At 52.4% G+C, this 18,716-nt stretch overlaps 6 protein-coding genes across 6 annotated transcripts; 3 read left to right on the top strand and 3 right to left on the bottom strand.

Moving 5' to 3' along the window:
• Positions 1–4,222: 4,222 nt before the first annotated feature.
• On the top strand, positions 4,223–5,410 carry PV07_10807 (uncharacterized protein; the record flags this gene model as incomplete). The annotated part of the gene is made up of 1 exon (XM_016398168.1): positions 4,223–5,410. The coding sequence occupies one exon, from the start codon at positions 4,223–4,225 to the stop codon at positions 5,408–5,410; it is 1,188 nt and encodes a 395-aa protein (XP_016245359.1).
• A 442-nt stretch (positions 5,411–5,852) lies between these two features.
• PV07_10806 (uncharacterized protein) lies at positions 5,853–7,312 on the bottom strand (the record flags this gene model as incomplete). Its single annotated transcript, XM_016398167.1, has 2 exons — positions 5,853–5,943; positions 6,066–7,312. 2 exons carry the CDS (start codon positions 7,310–7,312, stop codon positions 5,853–5,855), a joined length of 1,338 nt encoding a protein of 445 aa, XP_016245358.1.
• Positions 7,313–7,635: 323 nt separating this feature from the next.
• PV07_10805 (uncharacterized protein) lies at positions 7,636–8,713 on the top strand (the record flags this gene model as incomplete). The annotated part of the gene is made up of 1 exon (XM_016398166.1): positions 7,636–8,713. The coding sequence occupies one exon, from the start codon at positions 7,636–7,638 to the stop codon at positions 8,599–8,601; it is 966 nt and encodes a 321-aa protein (XP_016245357.1). The 3' UTR covers positions 8,602–8,713.
• Positions 8,714–8,851: 138 nt separating this feature from the next.
• PV07_10804 (uncharacterized protein) lies at positions 8,852–11,740 on the bottom strand. The gene has a single exon (XM_016398165.1). It carries the CDS (start codon positions 11,655–11,657, stop codon positions 9,192–9,194), a length of 2,466 nt encoding a protein of 821 aa, XP_016245356.1. The 5' UTR covers positions 11,658–11,740; the 3' UTR covers positions 8,852–9,191.
• Positions 11,741–12,847: 1,107 nt separating this feature from the next.
• On the top strand, positions 12,848–14,049 carry PV07_10803 (uncharacterized protein; the record flags this gene model as incomplete). Its single annotated transcript, XM_016398164.1, has 2 exons — positions 12,848–12,935; positions 12,986–14,049. 2 exons carry the CDS (start codon positions 12,848–12,850, stop codon positions 14,047–14,049), a joined length of 1,152 nt encoding a protein of 383 aa, XP_016245355.1.
• Positions 14,050–14,379: 330 nt separating this feature from the next.
• Positions 14,380–18,704, bottom strand: PV07_10802 (uncharacterized protein). Its single transcript, XM_016398163.1, has one exon. The coding sequence runs from the start codon at positions 17,480–17,482 to the stop codon at positions 15,197–15,199; it is 2,286 nt and encodes a 761-aa protein (XP_016245354.1). The 5' UTR covers positions 17,483–18,704; the 3' UTR covers positions 14,380–15,196.
• Positions 18,705–18,716: the final 12 nt, after the last annotated feature.

Genomic DNA, 18,716 nt, shown 5'->3' with positions numbered 1-18,716 from the left:
CTTGTGGAGCCAGACCCGCTGGGTTTATCGCCATAGGTTCTGCATCCTTCAGGAGCGAAGCTCTCTCGATTGTGCTGCCGTTGGCCTGGAATTGGCTGCCACCCGTCGTGCCGGCCGTGTCGGTTGGGTTGACCTTGATCTTCACGGCGCTGATTTCAACGTGTGTCTGGATAATGCCGATGAGGAAGCCAATGGTCCAAATCACTGCCAGCCAGTGCAGCGCTAGTGCAGCACTGCCTTTTGTAACCTGGAAGATCCCAGGGGCTTCCGCGTTGTGGCTTGTGGCGAGCTGGACTGCCGCGAACATCTGCGAGTTCGACACAGCTGCGGCGAAAGCGAACACAACCGACAGTCCGATAAGCACAATTATGACGACCCGCAAGATGTCGAGTCGGCGATTCCTTTGCGACTGCCTCCATGAGGACGCTGGGCCAACCCAAGGCTTGTTTAAGGCGCCGTAGAAGGCGAACATGATAACTCCGAGCGCCAAGAACATGCCAGGAATTGCGGGGAAAACAATGAAGACGTCGTTTTGCAGAGATGCTGCCACCTCAAACAGCACGGAGTTAAGTGTTTGATTGGCAGGTAATGCCTCAAAGTCGTATATGTTGTTGTTTCCAATGGACAGATATCGAATGCTTGCAGCGTGATCTTTACCCACGGTGATGGCACAATGTTCGGGTCCACCCGAAAGCGAACAGCACATTGCTAAGTTATGATGAGCCCCCATTTCTCTCTTGACATTGCATCAAAGGATAACCAACCTGTGTACCCTATTCTGAGCCGGGTTGTTGCTTGGCCATCAACAGAATTGAACTGTAACAGATAGTACCCCGATGTACCACTGCCTGATCCTTGAGCCCCGGGTACATCTCCGAGAATAACAAGACCTTTACGGAGCCAGTTAGCAGGATGTCATCCCAACGAAGGAACAGCAAAAGGTATACTGACTTTGAAACAGAATAGCCAAGGCGGCCAAAAGATACACAAAAAGGCGGAGCCAGACACTGTCTGTGTAAAGGTTAGCAAGGTTTCAGTTGGTGAGAGAACGGTCCGCGACATACCCGCTATGTGCTTTTTCCAGTACTGCGTCATCCCCGAGCCCATAGAGCCCATACCAGCTCCCATACTTGATACTGAATTCATTTTGAGGGAATGTGTAGACTAGGAGATAGAAATGAGAGTCACCAGGTAGAGCAGGGAAATGTAAAGATTGACACAAAACCGAGAAGTACTATGCTAACGAGTGAATTTCAATAGTAGTGCGATTGCAGTAAAGGATAGTGACAGGTGAGTTTTATTCTTATTCCTGGACACTCGACCTGTATATGGCTTCTTGAATGGGGGGAATCTAGTACCGGAGGCTGAGCCCGACCAATTTTAGTACCCGAAGGGCCCTACAGCTTTGGACAGCCTTGCCCCTCTGCAGAACTGACAGTCTTCTCAGATTGAAATCATTAACAGGAGTAACCGGCACGGGGCGCTCTCCACATGCTAACTTAAGACTCCGTGCCTCCTCTTTGCCGAGGACCCCCTGAGGGCCGAGCTGCGCATGGGGTCCCGATCCACCAGGCTGGCCGTCTCGTCATTTACAGCCTTTCCCACCATTGGACTGCAGCTTCCATCTATATCAGGAAGCTTGCTTAGATCATAGCCACTTCTTATGCTCAGATCTGAGCAGCAGTCAGATGCACTGCCGGCCGTGAGTTGCCTCTCGCATCCTACCAGCAGACGAGACGACTTCAATGATGGTGTAGCTGGGGATTTCGACTCAGAGTATCTTAAGCTTCCACACCATATCCTGTCCCTTGATGCTGTGGATATCATGTCGATTTCTCTCATAAAGGTACCGCGCAGTCTGGCAAAGTTGATTGCTGCCAATGCTTCTCATCTGGGGAGGCATGCCCATTGGGGGGGAAGGGGGTGCTTTACTAAGCTTCATGGTCAGGTACTGAAGGCTATTGTATCAGTACGTAACGAAGCCGCAGTAAGTGACCCATGTCGCGATTTCTGCAAGACCCTACGTGACCAAACGCTTGTATATCAATTTCCTCTGGGCCTCTCTAAATGGAGGAGTATTTTCAAACTGGGGCACCAATGACTCCTACAAGAAGAGTACATGAGTACGACATTCACCTGAGGCCTCTGAAGTTACATAAAATCCACAGGCAGTAGAGTGAGAATCTTGAGACATGAGACGAAACAGTAATGATTGCGCAATGCCAATTTCGCAAAAAGATGACTGATATCCAAAAAGCACTAAGATCCCGCTCGATTGTGCTGAACCAAGCATCCAATCCAACAGCAACAACAACATCTGCAGCAACAGAATACTTCCCACCACCATCCCGACCATCTACTGTTCCCACACACCTCCACTGTTGGCGCTTTCACTCCTGGAGTACCAGGGAATTACATATCATGGCATGCGCTGTCATGGTGCGGCTCTTGATGACAGTCGTCATGATGTTGCTGTTGGTGACAATCCTCATCCTCATCGTGGTGCTGTTGATGGCCGTCATCATCATGGCCGGATCCCATGTGATGATGAGCTTCGGGGCCACCCATATGACCGCTGTGATCCCATCCATGCTGTCCGTCATCCTGACAATCATCCTGGTCTAACGCAATTCGAATGGTTAGATTGCAATGCCGCGGACGCAGGTGTGTCCTTTGGTTGGGCAACTTACAGTGATTCATGGATTCATCATGCGGCTGATGATGGCTTCCGTCGTGCGACTGGTCCCAGTTGCCGTAGTTGTTGTGGTGATAATTTTGACCATCTTGTCCGTGTTTCCATTGACCGTCGTCTCCCCCTTGCTCGTCATATTGATGGTTCTCGTCGTAGTTGGATCCGTCGTCATTCTCCCCATCGTAACTGTCCTGATGAAAGGTATCTTCAACGGCATCAGCAATGTCATGAACACCGTCAACGACGTCTTCGAATCCGTGCTCGGCAAGACTTGCGATGTGGCCGAGACCCATTTTGTGGAGTATGTGTAATGTCGAGGATTGCTTGAAACAGATACAAGCGGAAGATTATTCTGGGACTGGTGACTTGGAAGATTTTGCTTTTGATGATGACTGGTACTGCTGCTCTGGTTTTGTGCAGTTGCCAAGGCGAACTTGGTTCCTTTATATCGTCGACTTCTCAACTGACCTCGCGCAAAAATAGTAACCCGATTGCAAGAGTTGTTAAAGACACCGCAGCTGAGTAAAAGCTTCGACCTTTCAGCGAAAGTCTCTAGCAGGATTGGGGCTGTTCCGTCGCGAGGACCACATTACATGGGGTTATTTTGACGGCAGGTAAAGCCACGAGCCACAAAAATGGAGCCGAAAACTTTCCATATCCATCAACTCAGCTCTACGAATGGCACAGACCCAAGTATATTGTCGGACGAAAGGGGCCGATCTGCTGATTACAGGAGGTACTGATTACAACAGGCGTCAACAGCATTGTCCCTGACGTCCCATAGAGAGCGGGAAATAGTGACAGTATAAGCGCTATGCACTATGCATAGTGTACGAGGGTAGATATCGGCGGTCCGTCGAGGGTCGCACTGGCCCCGTAGTGGGAGAAGTGGATAAAGAGCCCCAGCTAGAGAAGTGGATACATCCGTAATGAGCAGGGGCGCAACAAGGCCTCCACACAAGGCCCACCAATACATCGTCGCCATTTACAATGACTTTTAAAATGACCTGTAATTTACTCCGTACACAGCCCATCAATATCAATATGCTGGGCTATGCTTACTCATACCTCAAACAAACCCACTGCCACTTAAAGCCTCCCGTTACGTTCAAGCCAATCCTCCAGCAACTTATCACCAAGATAAAGATGGAAAGGCCTTTGCCCCTTCTCTTAATGGGAGGCCGATAACGCACTAATTTGGCCGTTGGAGTAATCAGTTCTTGCAACACCGCAAGTGTGTACTCAACTCGATGCTCGCTCGACTTAAATAGAACAGATCCTTGTACAGACCACGGCGGTTTCGACACTGAGCCTCTAAGATCTCGCCAAACGGCGGTCTAGATGATCATGAGAGAGGCCGGCGGTTGCACCTGTAGCGCTCAGAGGGTACAGCCCCAGTAGGACCCAAGAATTGCTATATAATGGACCGTATGTAAACCTAAATATTTCCGTGGGAGAAAAGCAAGCTCTCACGAAGACGAGTAAATAACACTTCAGCCTTTTCCATATCACCCAAACCATCACACTGCAATGGGTAAGCTCAACTTTCACTTTGGCGGTGGAAGCGGCTCCAAGGCGAAGCCCAAGGCTTCTCCTGAACCCCCTCCATCTAAACCGCCGACTGCAGCGGAGCCACCAAAGCCACCCTCGCCTCCTCCACCACCACCACCACCGACTCCCGCAAAACCACCAACACCACCAACAACCAGTACCTCCGGCGAGACAGATCCTAATCCAGCAACACACTCAACACCCAGCACTTCTGGCGAAGCCGGTCCTAATCCGGCAGAATCTCATAACCCCGCAACGCATACAACACCTGGCAATTCAGAAGAGGATACCCATGCGGCAGAGCCTCATAATCCTGCAACGGGCACTTCTGGCGAATCCGCTACTTTACCCTCACACCCATCCAACTCCCAAACAGAACCACCGAGCGACACCCCCGGATCGTTTCCCTTCAACCAACCCGCTGGCCCAGGCCTCGGTACAACAGTGCATCCGTCAAACGAAAACTATGGCGAGCAGCCCAGTGGCCAACAAGGGAGCGATCTAGGTACTTACATTGATGGAATAGCCCAAATCAGCCAATCCGGTCTGCCACAGATGATATTGCAAAACACGGTCTTCCATAACCAGAATCCATACAACAGTGAGTACCCACCGTACGGCGAGACAGGCGGAGCTGAGGGCTACGACGATTACTCTGGCGAGGGAGGATATGACGGGGAATACGATCCAGGAGTAGCTCAGAACATTCCTGAGGGAACCACGGATACCTACCCGGACACGAGCACCGATGCGTATCCAAGTACAGCCACCGATGGCAACGCAGGTGCGACCACAGATGGCTATCCCAACACGAACGTCGACGCCGACCAGAGTACGAACGTGGGCGGGAACACCGACGTCGACAACGAGGATGGCGCATACCAGGACGATGACGAGACATATGAGGATGACGAGACCTACGAGAATCCTGACCCCCAGGACGAAGACTACGACTATGATGACGCCGATCCTGACTACCTAGCTTCCAACGATGACGACGACTTGGGAGTCCAGGGTGAGACCGACGTTGACAGCACAGAAGAATCACCTGCGGATGATGATTACTCTGGCAATGCTACTGCCCTGGGGAATGCGGGCGGTTCAACTCCCAGCGCAGCGTTCCCTCACCAGCCTCCCGGTGCGAGGATTGGAGTTACCGTACAGTGATGGTGTAGCGTCCCTGTTTTCTCAAACATCAGGTGAATGGCTTTCGTCTGTCGGCGCTAGGAGAAAGGATTTGCATTTGGATAATCGTAGGAGGAATGCACATTGTTATATATACCCCAGGACTTCCATGGGCAGATCTCCTTTGCTTCATACTTTTCTCAATCCTACTCTCACGTCTACGCAAGGACCAGGCTTGAGAAGGAGGAGTTGACAGCCTTCTGCTCCGAGACAATACTGTGCAAAATGTGCTTGCCATCAATAAGTATCTATCGGTTCAACCCTAGCCCTGTAGACAACAATCCTTCAAACCCTCCGATATAAGCCGCTCAGCTAAAGATACGTAAAAGGTCTCGTCAACTCAGTAAGCTAAATTTAATCCTTCGCAGTGCTTGCCAGCTGTCGAAACATGTTGAAACATTTGGGATTTCTGCGCCTTGGAGGATCAAGGCCCAAACGGCGTCGACTTTACCGCCTCATCAGCTTCTCGATATGCATCGTAGCCGTAAAGCCAAGGCTGGACCTCTGGACACGTCCTACAGTAATTGTCAGTGCCGCTCCACATTGTTGGGGGGGGGGGGGGGGGGGGGAAGGGTGGAGGTTTTGGGGGGTGGTGGGGGGGGGGGGGGGGGGGGGGGTAATAAGAGCGACAACTTACCAGCGACTAGGAAACTTGCCGGATATCTCTTGACCCAATTGCGATTCAAACAGCTTGTCCCTAGCTTGCTGTTCGGGACCGTCAGGCATATGGAACGCCTCTCTCTGATGGAACGTCTCGCGCGCGATCCTCTCGCTTCGCGGCTTGCGGAGACGTTCGTACAGCGTGATCGCCCACGACAATTGTTCCTTGGACCCGACGTGGGACAGCAGTCTCCCCAGCACGCCGCCGTCTTCGATGGACGAATTTGCGCCCTGCGCCAGATAGGGCAGCATTGGATGGCAGGAATCCCCGAGCAAGAGGAAGGTCTTTTCCTTGTTCGTCCACGACTCCAGCTCTTCGCGGTGCATGAGTTTCCACTTGTCGACCTGTTCGACCTGCTCGAGGAAACGGGTCAGGATGGGATCCCAGCCGGCAAACAGAGCCCGCATCTCATTGACCGAGCCTGTCGTCCGTGAAAGTCCCTGTGGAAGGTCATCTGGGCAAAGCAGGACTATGTTGTACATGGTGCCGCTCCTGATCGAGTATGCCACGGCATGGGAGTAGGGACCAATCCAGAAGTGAACCTGCGGGTTAGCAATCCATTCCTTCAATTCGGGATCAGTGATCTTGTCAAGTTGCAGGACAATCCTATAAGCCAAGTCCCCAGTCGGTAATGGCTGGTCCGCGGTTTTCAGCATGCTCTCTCTGCACTTGGACCACAATCCGTCAGCGCCGACGACCAGGTCGCTCTGGATCTCTTGGCCCGATTTGAGAATGGCTTTTGGGCCCGCTGTTGTGTTCACAACCGAGGACACTCGACAATCAAGCCGCACAGTCACTCCAAGCGAGATGGCCTTGTTATACAATATCTTCTGCAAATCCACCCGGTGAATATCAAGGAAAGGCAGACCGTATTTTCCCTCAAGGTTCTTGTCAAAGTCCCTTTCCTCAGCCAGAATCTTGCCATCCGTGTATCTGTGCACGGCCAGGACGGTCGGTACCGCGGCACAGGCCCTCACAGATTCTTCCAGTCCCCACTGCCGCAACAGTTTCGAGGCATTGGGCGTGATTTGTAGTCCAGCACCAATCTCGGCCAGTTCTTTGGCGGCCTCGAAGACTGTAACTGTGTGTCCTGCAAGAGCACAGGAGATGGCGGCGGCCAGACCTGCTAACCCCGCCCCTACAATTGTAATATTCAAAGGGATGAGGTATCTAGAGACGTCAGCTGGCTCAGGTGCCGAGCCACTCCGCATCGCAGTCGCCATAGATATCGCAAGGTGGATATTTCGGAAGCCTTGCTTGGCCTGTTTCGCAGAGAGCGACCACAGTCGGTTGGTTTTGAAGCCAGAGCGGAATGCTCTTGTGCTATTCCGATCCTGTCAGCCCCGTCCCAAACATCACCGACGCTACACGAAGCGAGGGGAACATTGAGTGGTTGGGTGGGTACGGGTCGATCTCTCGGTAGTTAGACACCTTTAACTACCGATCATCCCTGACATGCTCAGAGGTCGGGCGGCTCGCAGAGACAAACCTGATATCAACTGGCCCTGTTGCCTCCATCATTGAGCCAGCATTCAGTGAGGCCACGATGGAGAGTCTACCACAACTTGGAAAAGCAATCGCTCAAGTCTTATTGCCGACCTACCAGGTATACACGCCATTGTTGCTCAGGCAAGCCGACACCATCAAGTCGACCGCACGTCAGACCTTTAGCTATGGTAAACATCCGCGTCAGCATTTGGATCTCTACACTCCCTCGAAGACGACAAATTCCAAGATTGGCAAGTCGGTCTTGATATTCCTGTATGGAGGAGGATTCGTGCGAGGCGACAAGATCAACCCGAATTTTCCAGAGGGCTTGGTGTACGCGAACGTGGGCCATTTCTTTGCGGAAAACCTAGGCGTCAAAGTCATCATCCCCGACTACCGACTTATCTCACACGATGCGACGTTTCCTTCTGGAGGCCAGGACCTAGAGCTAGTCATTGAATGGGCTAAGGAGCACATGGGCCACGATGCATCAAGTCCTACCAACCTCTTCATCATGGGTAACTCCGCTGGGGGTGTTCACTTGGCAACGTATCTCTTTGCCCCTGACTTTCGCGGCAATCGCCAGAAGCAATTCAAAGGAGATGCTCCAGCCTTGAAATTGAGTGGTGTCATATTCCTGGCAGCCCCCTTCCACTTCGATCGGGCAATTGCAGAGAGAGCCCAAACTCTTCAAGCATATTTCGGGAATAATGTCCGCGACCGGTCCCCGCTGGGGCTGCTGAGAGCTTGTAAGAAAGACGGATCCATTGATGATCTGAAAGCGGTTCCGGCTATGGTGCTTTATGGCGGACTTGATCCACAAGACGAAATCTTGACCCCAAAGAATGATTTCGTCAAGGAGTGGATTGAAACGGATGCTGTGGCCAATGAGTTAACGGTGCTCAAAATTGAAGGCCACAACCACATCAGCCCCGTCTTAGCCTTAGGGACGGGGATCTCCAAAGAAGAAGCTTGGGGTCGACAGGTGGTCGAATTCATCATAGCAGCTGCTTCCAAGAGCTGAGGAGGCCATGTTGGTTGACAGTGGCTTGTACAAGAGGCTAGTCTCTCAGTTACGGCCCGTCCAAGGTAGGTAGGGTATATCCAGCCAACCGTATGCGGTGATATACACTTCCATAGTCGGCCCATGGCTTGCTGGTTTGGTAGCTTTACAACCACTGTGTGCAGAAAGAGATCTACGGAGTAGTTGTGTCAGGTTGAATGGCAGGTACATCCCATAACAGAAATCGAGCAGATAGAAAAGCAGTCCATCCAGAGAGATAAACCTGAAGAATCAGGGTTGGGTATCTTATTTGTATCTGTACACGGATCTATGGTGTGAACCAACATGTCTTCGTTGTCCCATCTAACCTCCTGTTCAATATTCCGCATCATATGTCTGAGAAGTGGGAACCATCTCGAATATACCGAAGAAGGCACTTTTGGGCACCTTGTCCGCACAGATGCGTCGGACTCCGTTATGTTTAAGCATTAAATGTCGTAGTGTGAATATCGTCATCATCAGAATCAGAATCCGCGTTGTCCATCATACTGTACATCGCCATCATATCATATCATCGCCTCCAACTCGTTGTTGTCGACGTTCTCTGGAGGCTAGCGCGAAGTCGGCACGACCAGCATTTCTCGACTACCTGGCCTCTGCAAGCGGTCGATGCCAAGGTGCTCTTTCCCGTCTCGACCGACGAAGATTCCGAATGCGTACCTCATCCCAACGTCATGTGCTAGACGGCGGACAGCACGCCGTGATCGACGACCTTTTTCCTCCAATTCGCCGTCACCGGTCAGTGGCGCTGGAGTAATAGTTGACCCTGTCAATCTCTCGATCAACTCAGATTTCGTTCCAATGTTCTGTAGCGCGACATCACCGAGCAATGGACTGGCATATAGCCAACTCAGAAGTGCTGCAATGGTGTCAATACTGTGCGGCAGGTACCGCTTCCTGGTCGGCCAGATAATCAGGTACGAGAGTGCATAGATAGTGACCAGCACGCTCAACGCGATGTACCCAGGCAAGCTGGCGACAATTCTGACTTGGTTATCGGAGGAGAAGAACACTGCAGTGAACACTCCACCAGCCAGCACCGGAATAGAGAGCAAGAGTATCGAGATGAAGGCAATATATGCAACTTTGTAATCGCGATTGATCAGGGCCCGGATAACGACTCGCACAGGTCCATAGGAAGGGTATGAGAGCAGTAGTGACTTCCTTGCTGTGGCACCACTTGGCTGGGAGAGATTGCGGAACGGCTGGACTGCTCTGTAATACATGTCAATCGGCTGCCAAGCGAGGAACAGCACCATGCCAAGAAATGCTGGCAGGAAGCTGTAGAGGAAGTTGGCGGGTGAGAAGCCGCTCGAATCCGTCAAAGACGGGAGGAGAGGGCGGAAGCCATCTTGCACCGCTTTGTTGACGAAGCTGACGACCAAAAAGGCGATGACCAGCAGAACGGCAGCCACAATCCATGCCAAGACGAATGAGTCGCGGAGGAACCAAGGCGTCCACCGGTACCGGACAAAAGGCGAATGGATGTTGCGAGAGAACGCAGAGCCATAAGAATGCCGTTGAGCTTCAAGATCAACCTGGTCGTTGGGGCCATAGACAGTTCTCGGCTTCTCGGGTGGAAATGATAGGCGTTTGACAGGGGCGTACTCCTCTCCCACGGCATGGAATACTTCGGGGCGTTCAGACGTGGTGAAGAAACCTAGGCGCAGATTTCTGGGTGGGATCTGCACGTTCGGTTGTGGTGATATCTCGGATTGCTCAAAGTCTGGACCCACATTTGACCTCCGGAACAAGCAGATCAGATCAGCGAGAGAGCAGGGATCCCAGAGTAAGTTGGAATTCCGTCGCCGAAAGCGAAAGACGCAATACAAGAGTCCAAGGCAAAGAAGGACATATAGCGCCACTAGAGTCCAGCCAACGCCTCTAACAGCCGTCCATCGGAAACGTGCCGGCCCGTCATCTGTGATCCATTGTGTCTGGAAGACGCATGCGAGAAGCGGGACCGTAAAACTCGTCATCCAGAAGATCAAGAATGTAACTCCCAACAAGGACTCGCCATTCCGGAAGAACGTGAGGTCTGGCAGCAGATAGTTTGCTGGAAGAATTCGCATGTTTTGCAAAACCCAGTGATTGCGGCGACCTGGGCCCATGCAGTAATAAGGCAGGGATCTATACACTGCGGCCTCGACCACAAAAAGCCACAGGATCAAGAGAATGCCAACCAGTTGTGGTAGATACTGGAAGACAAAGTAGCGCGGCGTCGTATTTCCATCATAGTTGAAGAGTGCATGATTCGTGCCTGCGAAGACCAGGCTGAATATCAGGGCGGCGATCATTAAAAGGCATAGGAGGAAGAATAGACCAAGAATTGGAAGTCGTAAAGGTAGTGGTACAAAGCCGAGTCGTAAACGAAGGTCTTTCGAAAGATCAACTGGGATCATAACCTCTTGGAGGCCTGTTTGTGAAGGAGCGCGAGAGGGCGGACGAGGCGAGGCAGGCTGGGGGGGTGGAGTCGGCGGAGGAGACGGAGTTGGCGCATGAGGGCTTTCGTCAAAGCCAGGCTCGATGGGAGGTAGGGGCGCTGGAAGAGGCACCTGCGGAGCAGGAAATGTACTATCCCTGCCTCGACCAATGACATCCTCGTCTCTTGTTAACTGCTCGATGGCAAATCGGATGTACGGTGTATCGTCAACCCCAGGAGTCGGAGGGCTCATCTCGTCGAAACTAGACAGCATCCGCACCGTCGACTGTGCACCTGCAGGTTGGCTGTGTCGAATGTTCAAGGGAGCCGGCTGAATTGCGCCAGGTCTTGAAGGGAGTGTCATCTCGGAATCGATAGGGTTGTGATGCACTTGTAGCGGAGTAGAGATGCGTGAGGGAGGCGTCTCATAGCTCGCTTTGGAATCGTCCGACTTTTGACTGGCAACTTCGGAGGCATAGTCTGAAAAGTACTCGTTCGTAGCCGAAGAGGACTTGAGAGAGTCGGATTTGATATATTGAGGGGTGGTTCGTTTGACTGTCTGGATGTGAGCGTCGGGATCAGTGACCAAGTTCATCACTTTGGGGAAGGGTAGTGAGCAAAGGATGCGCAAAACCCAAAAGGAGCGGAAAACTCAAGAGACGCACGTTAACGACACGGAAAGAAAGCAAGGGAGTAAAGTTAATGAGGCGATCGGAGAATTAAGAAGAGAGCGTTGAATGCGAGGCTGGGATTGAGCTGGTTGTGCTCGTGGATGATGGTGAGGTGGTTGGTGGGTGCGGGCAGACACCGCTGAAGATTCCCAGCCTCCCGCAACAGCATTGAGCAACCAGAGTGAAACACATCACGAAAGCGGAAGCGAAACCTGGACTAAGCAGGGCATGTATTCACTGAGCTGGCAAATGGCGTCCACGGCACCAGCCGTCTGAAGCGATTGCTGCCTTACATGCCTCAGGACTTGTACGTGTAGACACAAGTCGCATTGGGAGGATGGAGGTTTGACGCAGATGCTGGCCTTTGGCCGTTGGGCCCGTTAGCCAAGATACGTAAGACTGCTCCACATTGGGCTTCGGATCGGAATAAAGGAAATGCCGCTCTTGCCTTAGCGTCTTGGCACAGGTGCGCCACGTGAATCTTGATTTTGAGTGCTATGGCCAGCCTTGCCATTGTTTTGGGACAAGCCCAGCCTTGTCAGTCTGGTGTGCATCACTCATTGTGAGCGAAATGCCACTGTTGGGCTCATCATGTCCTGCCAGAAGAACATACTGTTGGGCAAAGCTATGTGACTGTCAACCTATGAAGCAGCTTTTGCTTCTCCAATGCTCATATTTCAAATCTTTTAGAAGGTGCCAATGTCTTGCACAGGGTGAACAGCGCTCCTGCTTGATACGGTTTTCGGTTGGCAATTGATTGCTTGTGTAGTGAAGACTCTGTGGTCAGGTAGGTGCGCTGCGGACCTGGTCTTTACACAAGGTCCGGCAGTCCCAATTCTTCGTTGTTTATTCAGTGAACTGTTGTGCACCCTTACCACTCCGTCTTCCTAGCTCTCTCTATCCCTTGGTACACATCTAAGCCTGTTCATCTTCATCATTACTACATCCCTCTCATTTGAAGGTTGTGATAAGCTGCGAGGCTGGCCATCGAAATGATCTTCACAGCTCTTGTCACCACAATGTGGCTTGTTGGGCTGTCAGGTGCGGCTCCAACGAGGACGGATCACGCGCTTGGTGTTCTGCAAAGCCGGGTCTTTGCTGTTCTTGACCAACTATGTTCATCTCAAAGTTGTCTTTTTGGGAAAGCGATATTCGACCTGTCAACATTCTCTTGTTCATGTCCCCTGTGGTCCGGGACGCCCGTAAGTTCGGACTCTAAATACGCCTCAGCTGTGTGGCCGTTGCTAATCAGTCCTTGTTCAGTTCCCTCAGCCATGCGGTGCCTTGGAATGTGAAAATGGAAAGGAGACATTCTACTCGGTGATGACAGATTCGTGTTACTGTGGCACAATGGAAGACTGGTCCAACAAGGCGAATGAAGCCTACGATTCATTCTCAGAGAAATATCAACAGCCCGTAAAAGACTTGCGCCGACGGCAGACACAAACGAGCCCAGCACCGGGAATTGATACTGCAGTCCCGACATTCATCCCTCCACCTAACCAAGACATCACACAACAGTTGATTCAGCAATCCTTGAGTGTCCAGCCCCAGAACACGGCAATAGTTAGCTCCATGGTCCCCTATCTTCTAGACGGCGTCATCCAAATCTACCTGCAATTAGACGGTCCGGTGCCAACAACGCTTGTGGTCAACTGCAGTACTTCTTTACCCTGTGGCACAATTGGACTGGTCAACCCTCAACCCAATCTGGCGTTGGTACCCCTGGTGGTGAACCAAGGCCAAGGACAGCCTCAGACGGCGGTTGCTGATTGTCATTGCATCGCTATCAACATGTACAATCCACACATCGCCACGTACTGGATCCAGAAACTAAACGATGGCAGCGTCTATTCAGTCCTTGGGAACAATGTGGTTGCGGATATCGACAAGATGAATACGACCCAGAGTACGGCTTTGACTCTCACCGCCGTATCTCAGGGAGCCGACAAACGCAGCTTTGACCGCGACATTGTGTATGTTGAACCACAAAGACGACAAATCTGGAGTGTTCAATGTGACCGGGCCTGCCCTTTCCAGTACATGAACAAGATCAAGGGCACCGATGGATATTGCGGTTGCATGTTTAACGATGTAGGCAAAACACTGGACGCCCGGACTTTGGTTGAGCCAGACCTCTACAATGCAAAGATGACTGCGGAAGCTTGTGCTGCCATGACATGTTTCAACGATGGAGGCGATGCGACTCCGGCGCTTTTTCATCCCTTCCAACGGACTTGTTGGTGTGTCACACAACCATACATCGAATCCAACCCAAACGCTTGGAGTCCTTCGTCTGCACCGATATCTTCTTGATTGAGTCAGCTGTGGTGGGAAGGAATATGAAGGGATTGACGTGGTAGTGACGCATCAAAATTGTACAAACACGAAACGGTGGCTTTCTTGGATTTGAGGCGGTACGGGCTTATGAGTGTCCGGTCGATGATAATAACTTTCTGTGAGAACTCGGCATGCGACCTGGTATGAGCAAGTGGAATGAATCAGAACATTGTCGCACACTTGGATAAGTGTGCAGCTGCGAGACGTGTGAAAGGAGTAGCTGGTGTCAATGAGCAACCCAAGAAGGATCGGATCGGATGACCAGTCCTCCCTGGACGAAGCGAGAATGAACGCCGACCGAGCGAAAGCCAAATTGAAAATGTTGGAAATGTCTCTCTGCATTCTCGGTGCTTTGCACGGGCATTTGTCCCTAGAGCTTCACAAAACCGACAACAGCGAAAGTTGTAGTATTTTATTGGGACCGTGACACAACTCGCCCATCACGCCTTCGCTTGCTATGAAAACAGTCTGAACATTAAGTTATGAACCCAAAAAAGAAAAGAACTCGACCCGACAGAAACAGGAAGCTCTGAACTCTTCCCTTGTTTCTCTTCTTATCCTGTTTTGAACCTCAGCCTTTTGCCCTCCTTCTGAAGTTGTTCTTTTGGCGACGCGGTTGATTTTCAGCTGAGGACCTTGCAAAATGTCCTCGCTCTTCCTCGCCCACCAAACCGCTGTCTTATTCCCTGAGAGTGGTCGACCGTTGGGCTATTTCTGTGGGCCCTTCCGCCTCTCCGAGACTCGCTTTCCAAGTGCATCCCAGCAGAGATTGAAGAAGTTCGGATAAATCGGGTACTGCGTCGCTAGAGGCATAGAATCAATTAACCCGCTCAATGAGGTCGAGCTTCCGTATGTGCATTCATTAAATCCGTATTGTACTTTGTGTTGTACATTGAGCCTGATAGTAAGAAGCCACCCATTGATTAGCGGGTTTGGAGAACGCTTTTTTCTTTCTTTTTGCAGATCCGATATGACAAGGATCTCCTGTGAAGATTGGAAGGTGGTGGTCGCCGCTGAAATGAGCAAGATGAGGGGAAAACCGGCCCCGTTAACACAAGACTCGACGACCAGAGATAGTGTGTCTCTTTTCTTCGTCAGGAACAGCACGAGGTGTCGATTCTGTTCACCTCCGGGTGGAGGAATTTCCACCGCCATTTCCTGTCCCTGCTCCCGCAGTTCCAGGGCCGACCCCCAGATCGCCAGGTAGAACACCTGAGCCACTGACGTAGCTGGTCCGACTGGGACTCGTCCTTGCGGTCTGTTCTTCAATGATATCACTCAGCCTGGTCGGATGGTGGTGGCTGCGGGTCTGCAAGCTCTCCCAGCCTGTCATGGCTTGAGTTACTGCGGGTGGCACACTTGGATCGTAGACTTGGCCTTCGTAAGGTGAAGATGTAGGATCCAATGTTCGTCCTTGCGGAATAGGTGGAAGGGCACCAGCCGTAGTACGAGGAATACCCCCGGATGTGGTAGGTGGCTGTTGTGAAGACTGAGGTTGGCGATATTGTGCAGCGTACATTCTCTCACGCTCGGCATCGGCCGTATGATCGTCGTCATCCTCTGATATTTCTTCCAGTATTTCACCTTCGTCATCGCTAATCTCTCCAGCCAAACCTGATGTCCCTGGTGCAAGTGGTTGGCGATAAGGGATGCGCCGGCCTTGCGAGTCCCGGGTATAGCTGCCGTCGGGGTTGATATGGTATTCTTCCTCGGATGGTGCCAGTGACGCGTTAGATGGGATATACGACTGTTCTGTCCCTCCCGTACCCTGGCGAACAGGCGTGGGCAAAGCACCAGACATTTGAGCATCGCTGGTGGCAGTTGGATAGTACCTCGATTCGCCAGGTGTCCTCCCAGGCGATTGCCCTCCGGCCGCCGCAGCACGAGCAGCAGCAATTGCAGCACCACTTGTTGCAGGCTGCGTGGGCCGAGGAGGGGTAGTGTAGAATTGCGTATCTGGCTCACGACGCAGCTGGGCTTGTTGTTCTCGCTGCCGGGATGACTCTGTGAATGGGTCTGTCATGGTTGAGGAATTACCGGTGTCGGGACGATATGTGAACTGTCGGCTTTCTTCCCCAGGCGAGTCGAGAGATGTTGTCGTTGTTTGACGGGAGGGAGGTCGTTGTTGCTGCTGCTGTCCAGACATGGTTGTTGGCCCTGCACCACCTGTCGGCCCATCTCTTGTTTGTGGGCGTTGAGCCGTACTCACCTGCCTACTCGGCAGACCTTGCATGGGCACAACTTGGACACCACCAATAAGGGTGGGCTCTCCACTCCTTAACGCAATGGTTCTCTCGCGTTCCTCCTGTTCCCTTCTTCCCAGTTCTTCCCAGGCACGACGAGCTTCTTCCTTGCTAATTTGTAATTCGCGGCGCATCTCTTTGACAAGCTCCTCAGCTCTGGTCTTTTCTGCCCGCACTTGTTCGATCGAGGTGGAACTGAGCGTCCGAGCTTCCTTTTCTGCGCGCAGTTGACGTTCAAGCTCAGCCTGTCTTTCTTGAGCTTGTTCCTGCTCATGCCGAGTTTCAAAGAACCAGCGTTGAAATTTTCGCTCGGACGACGCTCGAAGGCGTTGCAGTTCGACCACCGCGTGAAACAGGTTTGCGCCTGCCCGAGACAAATCATCAATCTGTCGAGCCATCTGTCGGTCGAGGGGTTTCCCAGCTAATTCATCGGCATTGTTTTCCATGCGATGGATGAAAGATGATACGATGCCCTCCCAACGGGCAGAAAGATCTTCCCAGCGTTCAAATGCATTGGGAAAGCGGCTTCGACCCCCCGCACCCGAAGCTTGAGCCGAAGGCTGTTGAACAGGCTGAGAGCCAAATGGGGGAACAGGTTGAGCTCGAGATTGTGGTTGCGGCGGCTGAGTGGGTCGTGGCACCTGTTCTGCCGGTTTGGCTGGTGCAGGAATATTGAGCTGCTCATAGGCCTCAGTCCGATTCCGCTGAGCGGTTGCAGAAATCCTGGGTTCTCTTGCAGCGGGCTCAAGGGGCCTCCCAGTCGTCCTAGAGGAACTGGGTTGAGCGGGTTGTATGTTCTCTTGCCGCCGTGTCGCCGGGCCAGCAGGTTGAGGGATGGCTCCGCCTATGTTGTAGGTTTGAGGAGGCTGAGCACCGGGCCTGGCAGTCGTTCTTCGTGAGGTGTCCTCCCCAACGCCAACAACTTGTTCTTCTTGTAATCTTCTAGCTTCCTCCTCCTGACGGAGCCTAGCCGCAGCTTCCTCGGCTCTTCGAGCTTCCCGTGCTCGTCGGTCTCGCATAACATCTGTAGGAGTACGATATCGAGGGGGTTCGGTGGGTGTTGGACCAGTCCCAGCAGCCGCGGCCGCCCGAGTTGCTCCGCCATTCTGAGTTCGGCTCGATACAGCAGCGGTACCGGGCGCAGTGCCCCTTACCAAATCTGACATTCGAGCCTCTTCTTCGAGTGTATCGGCAGTTAATGGCTGCGCATGAACACCATCCCCTCTTCTGATGGCCTCCAAGGCGAAGAGGATAGCGTCGTGGGTATGTCGAGAGATGTGGAGGGTCCTCCGAGGCTGATAAAAGTCGTCTGAGACCAGTCGCTGGAAAAAGCTAGGGGTGGTAGAGCCGGACTCGTCAAATTGGACTGGCGGTGTCACAGAGAGGGGTTGAGACCTTCTCGCACGCAGAGGAGACCTTGTTGTCGCCCGTCGCTCTTGTAGTCTTGGGGTTCTCCGTAGCGATCGAGCACCGCCGGACTGCGAGGATTGAGGACGCCTCTGCGAGATTGGAGTGGTTATTTGTTGCTGGCGTTGGGGTATGGGATCTCGTTCCGGGTCGTAGTACTCGTAAAGGTCGTCAAGAGCGGGTTGATGGGGGAGCGACACTTCGACTGCTGGCTGCTGGGGGACGAGGGAGGGATCCTGGGACAATTTGGGGACTGCGCCTGAAGCGCAACGGTGACGGAGTTGGTAGTAAAAGCTCGGAGGGTGGTAGGGAAAGGACTAAACAGGGTTGGAGCCAAACGAGATGTGAGAGGGACTGAACAGTAACAGTAACGGAGGCATTGACGTGGTGAGGTGGAAGAAGTGCGCGTGGTTGTGCTGGTGGCTGGTCACTTAAAATCATGGAGGTTGGGCCTTCAGCTTCCAGTGTAGAGTCGCGTGTCCACAAGTGCGGCGAAGTCGCGCCTTGGAATCGGTGAGTGAGCTGAGACAATTTACTACTCGATATAGACATCAAAGGTATTCTTCCCTTCAAGCAGCGAATTTTGTTCGACTGTGTGGTGTTGAAGCTCGGCCGATCACCAGGCGGTGGCTGCGGCGAACTCTCTGGGCGCAGCTATGAGCGCAGTCAGTCAAACCTCAGCTCCCAACTTTGCATGAGTGACCCTCTTGGAGCCTTTGTGGTATTCTGAGTTGATGCTGATATTGACCTGTCCCGTAGCGAGTATTCAGATTTGGAACTGGCGGGTCGCAAGACATCAACTGCAGACTGCGGGAGGACAAACGGCGGACTGCGGATCGCTACCGGCGGTCCAAGACCAGATGCCTGGATTGGATACTTGAAGGGCTGCCTGGAACAATCCTCGACAACGTGTTTGCCATGATCTCCTATTTTTCCTTGCTCGGGCACCCAACGGTTGTGTGAAACTCGGTATGAGTGAGGCCGTGGTGCGAT

This window comes from Cladophialophora immunda (genome assembly GCF_000835495.1).
Source record: "Cladophialophora immunda strain CBS 83496 unplaced genomic scaffold supercont1.6, whole genome shotgun sequence".
Lineage (NCBI taxonomy): Eukaryota > Fungi > Ascomycota > Eurotiomycetes > Chaetothyriales > Herpotrichiellaceae > Cladophialophora > Cladophialophora immunda.
This window is presented reverse-complemented; position numbering and strand designations above follow the sequence as displayed.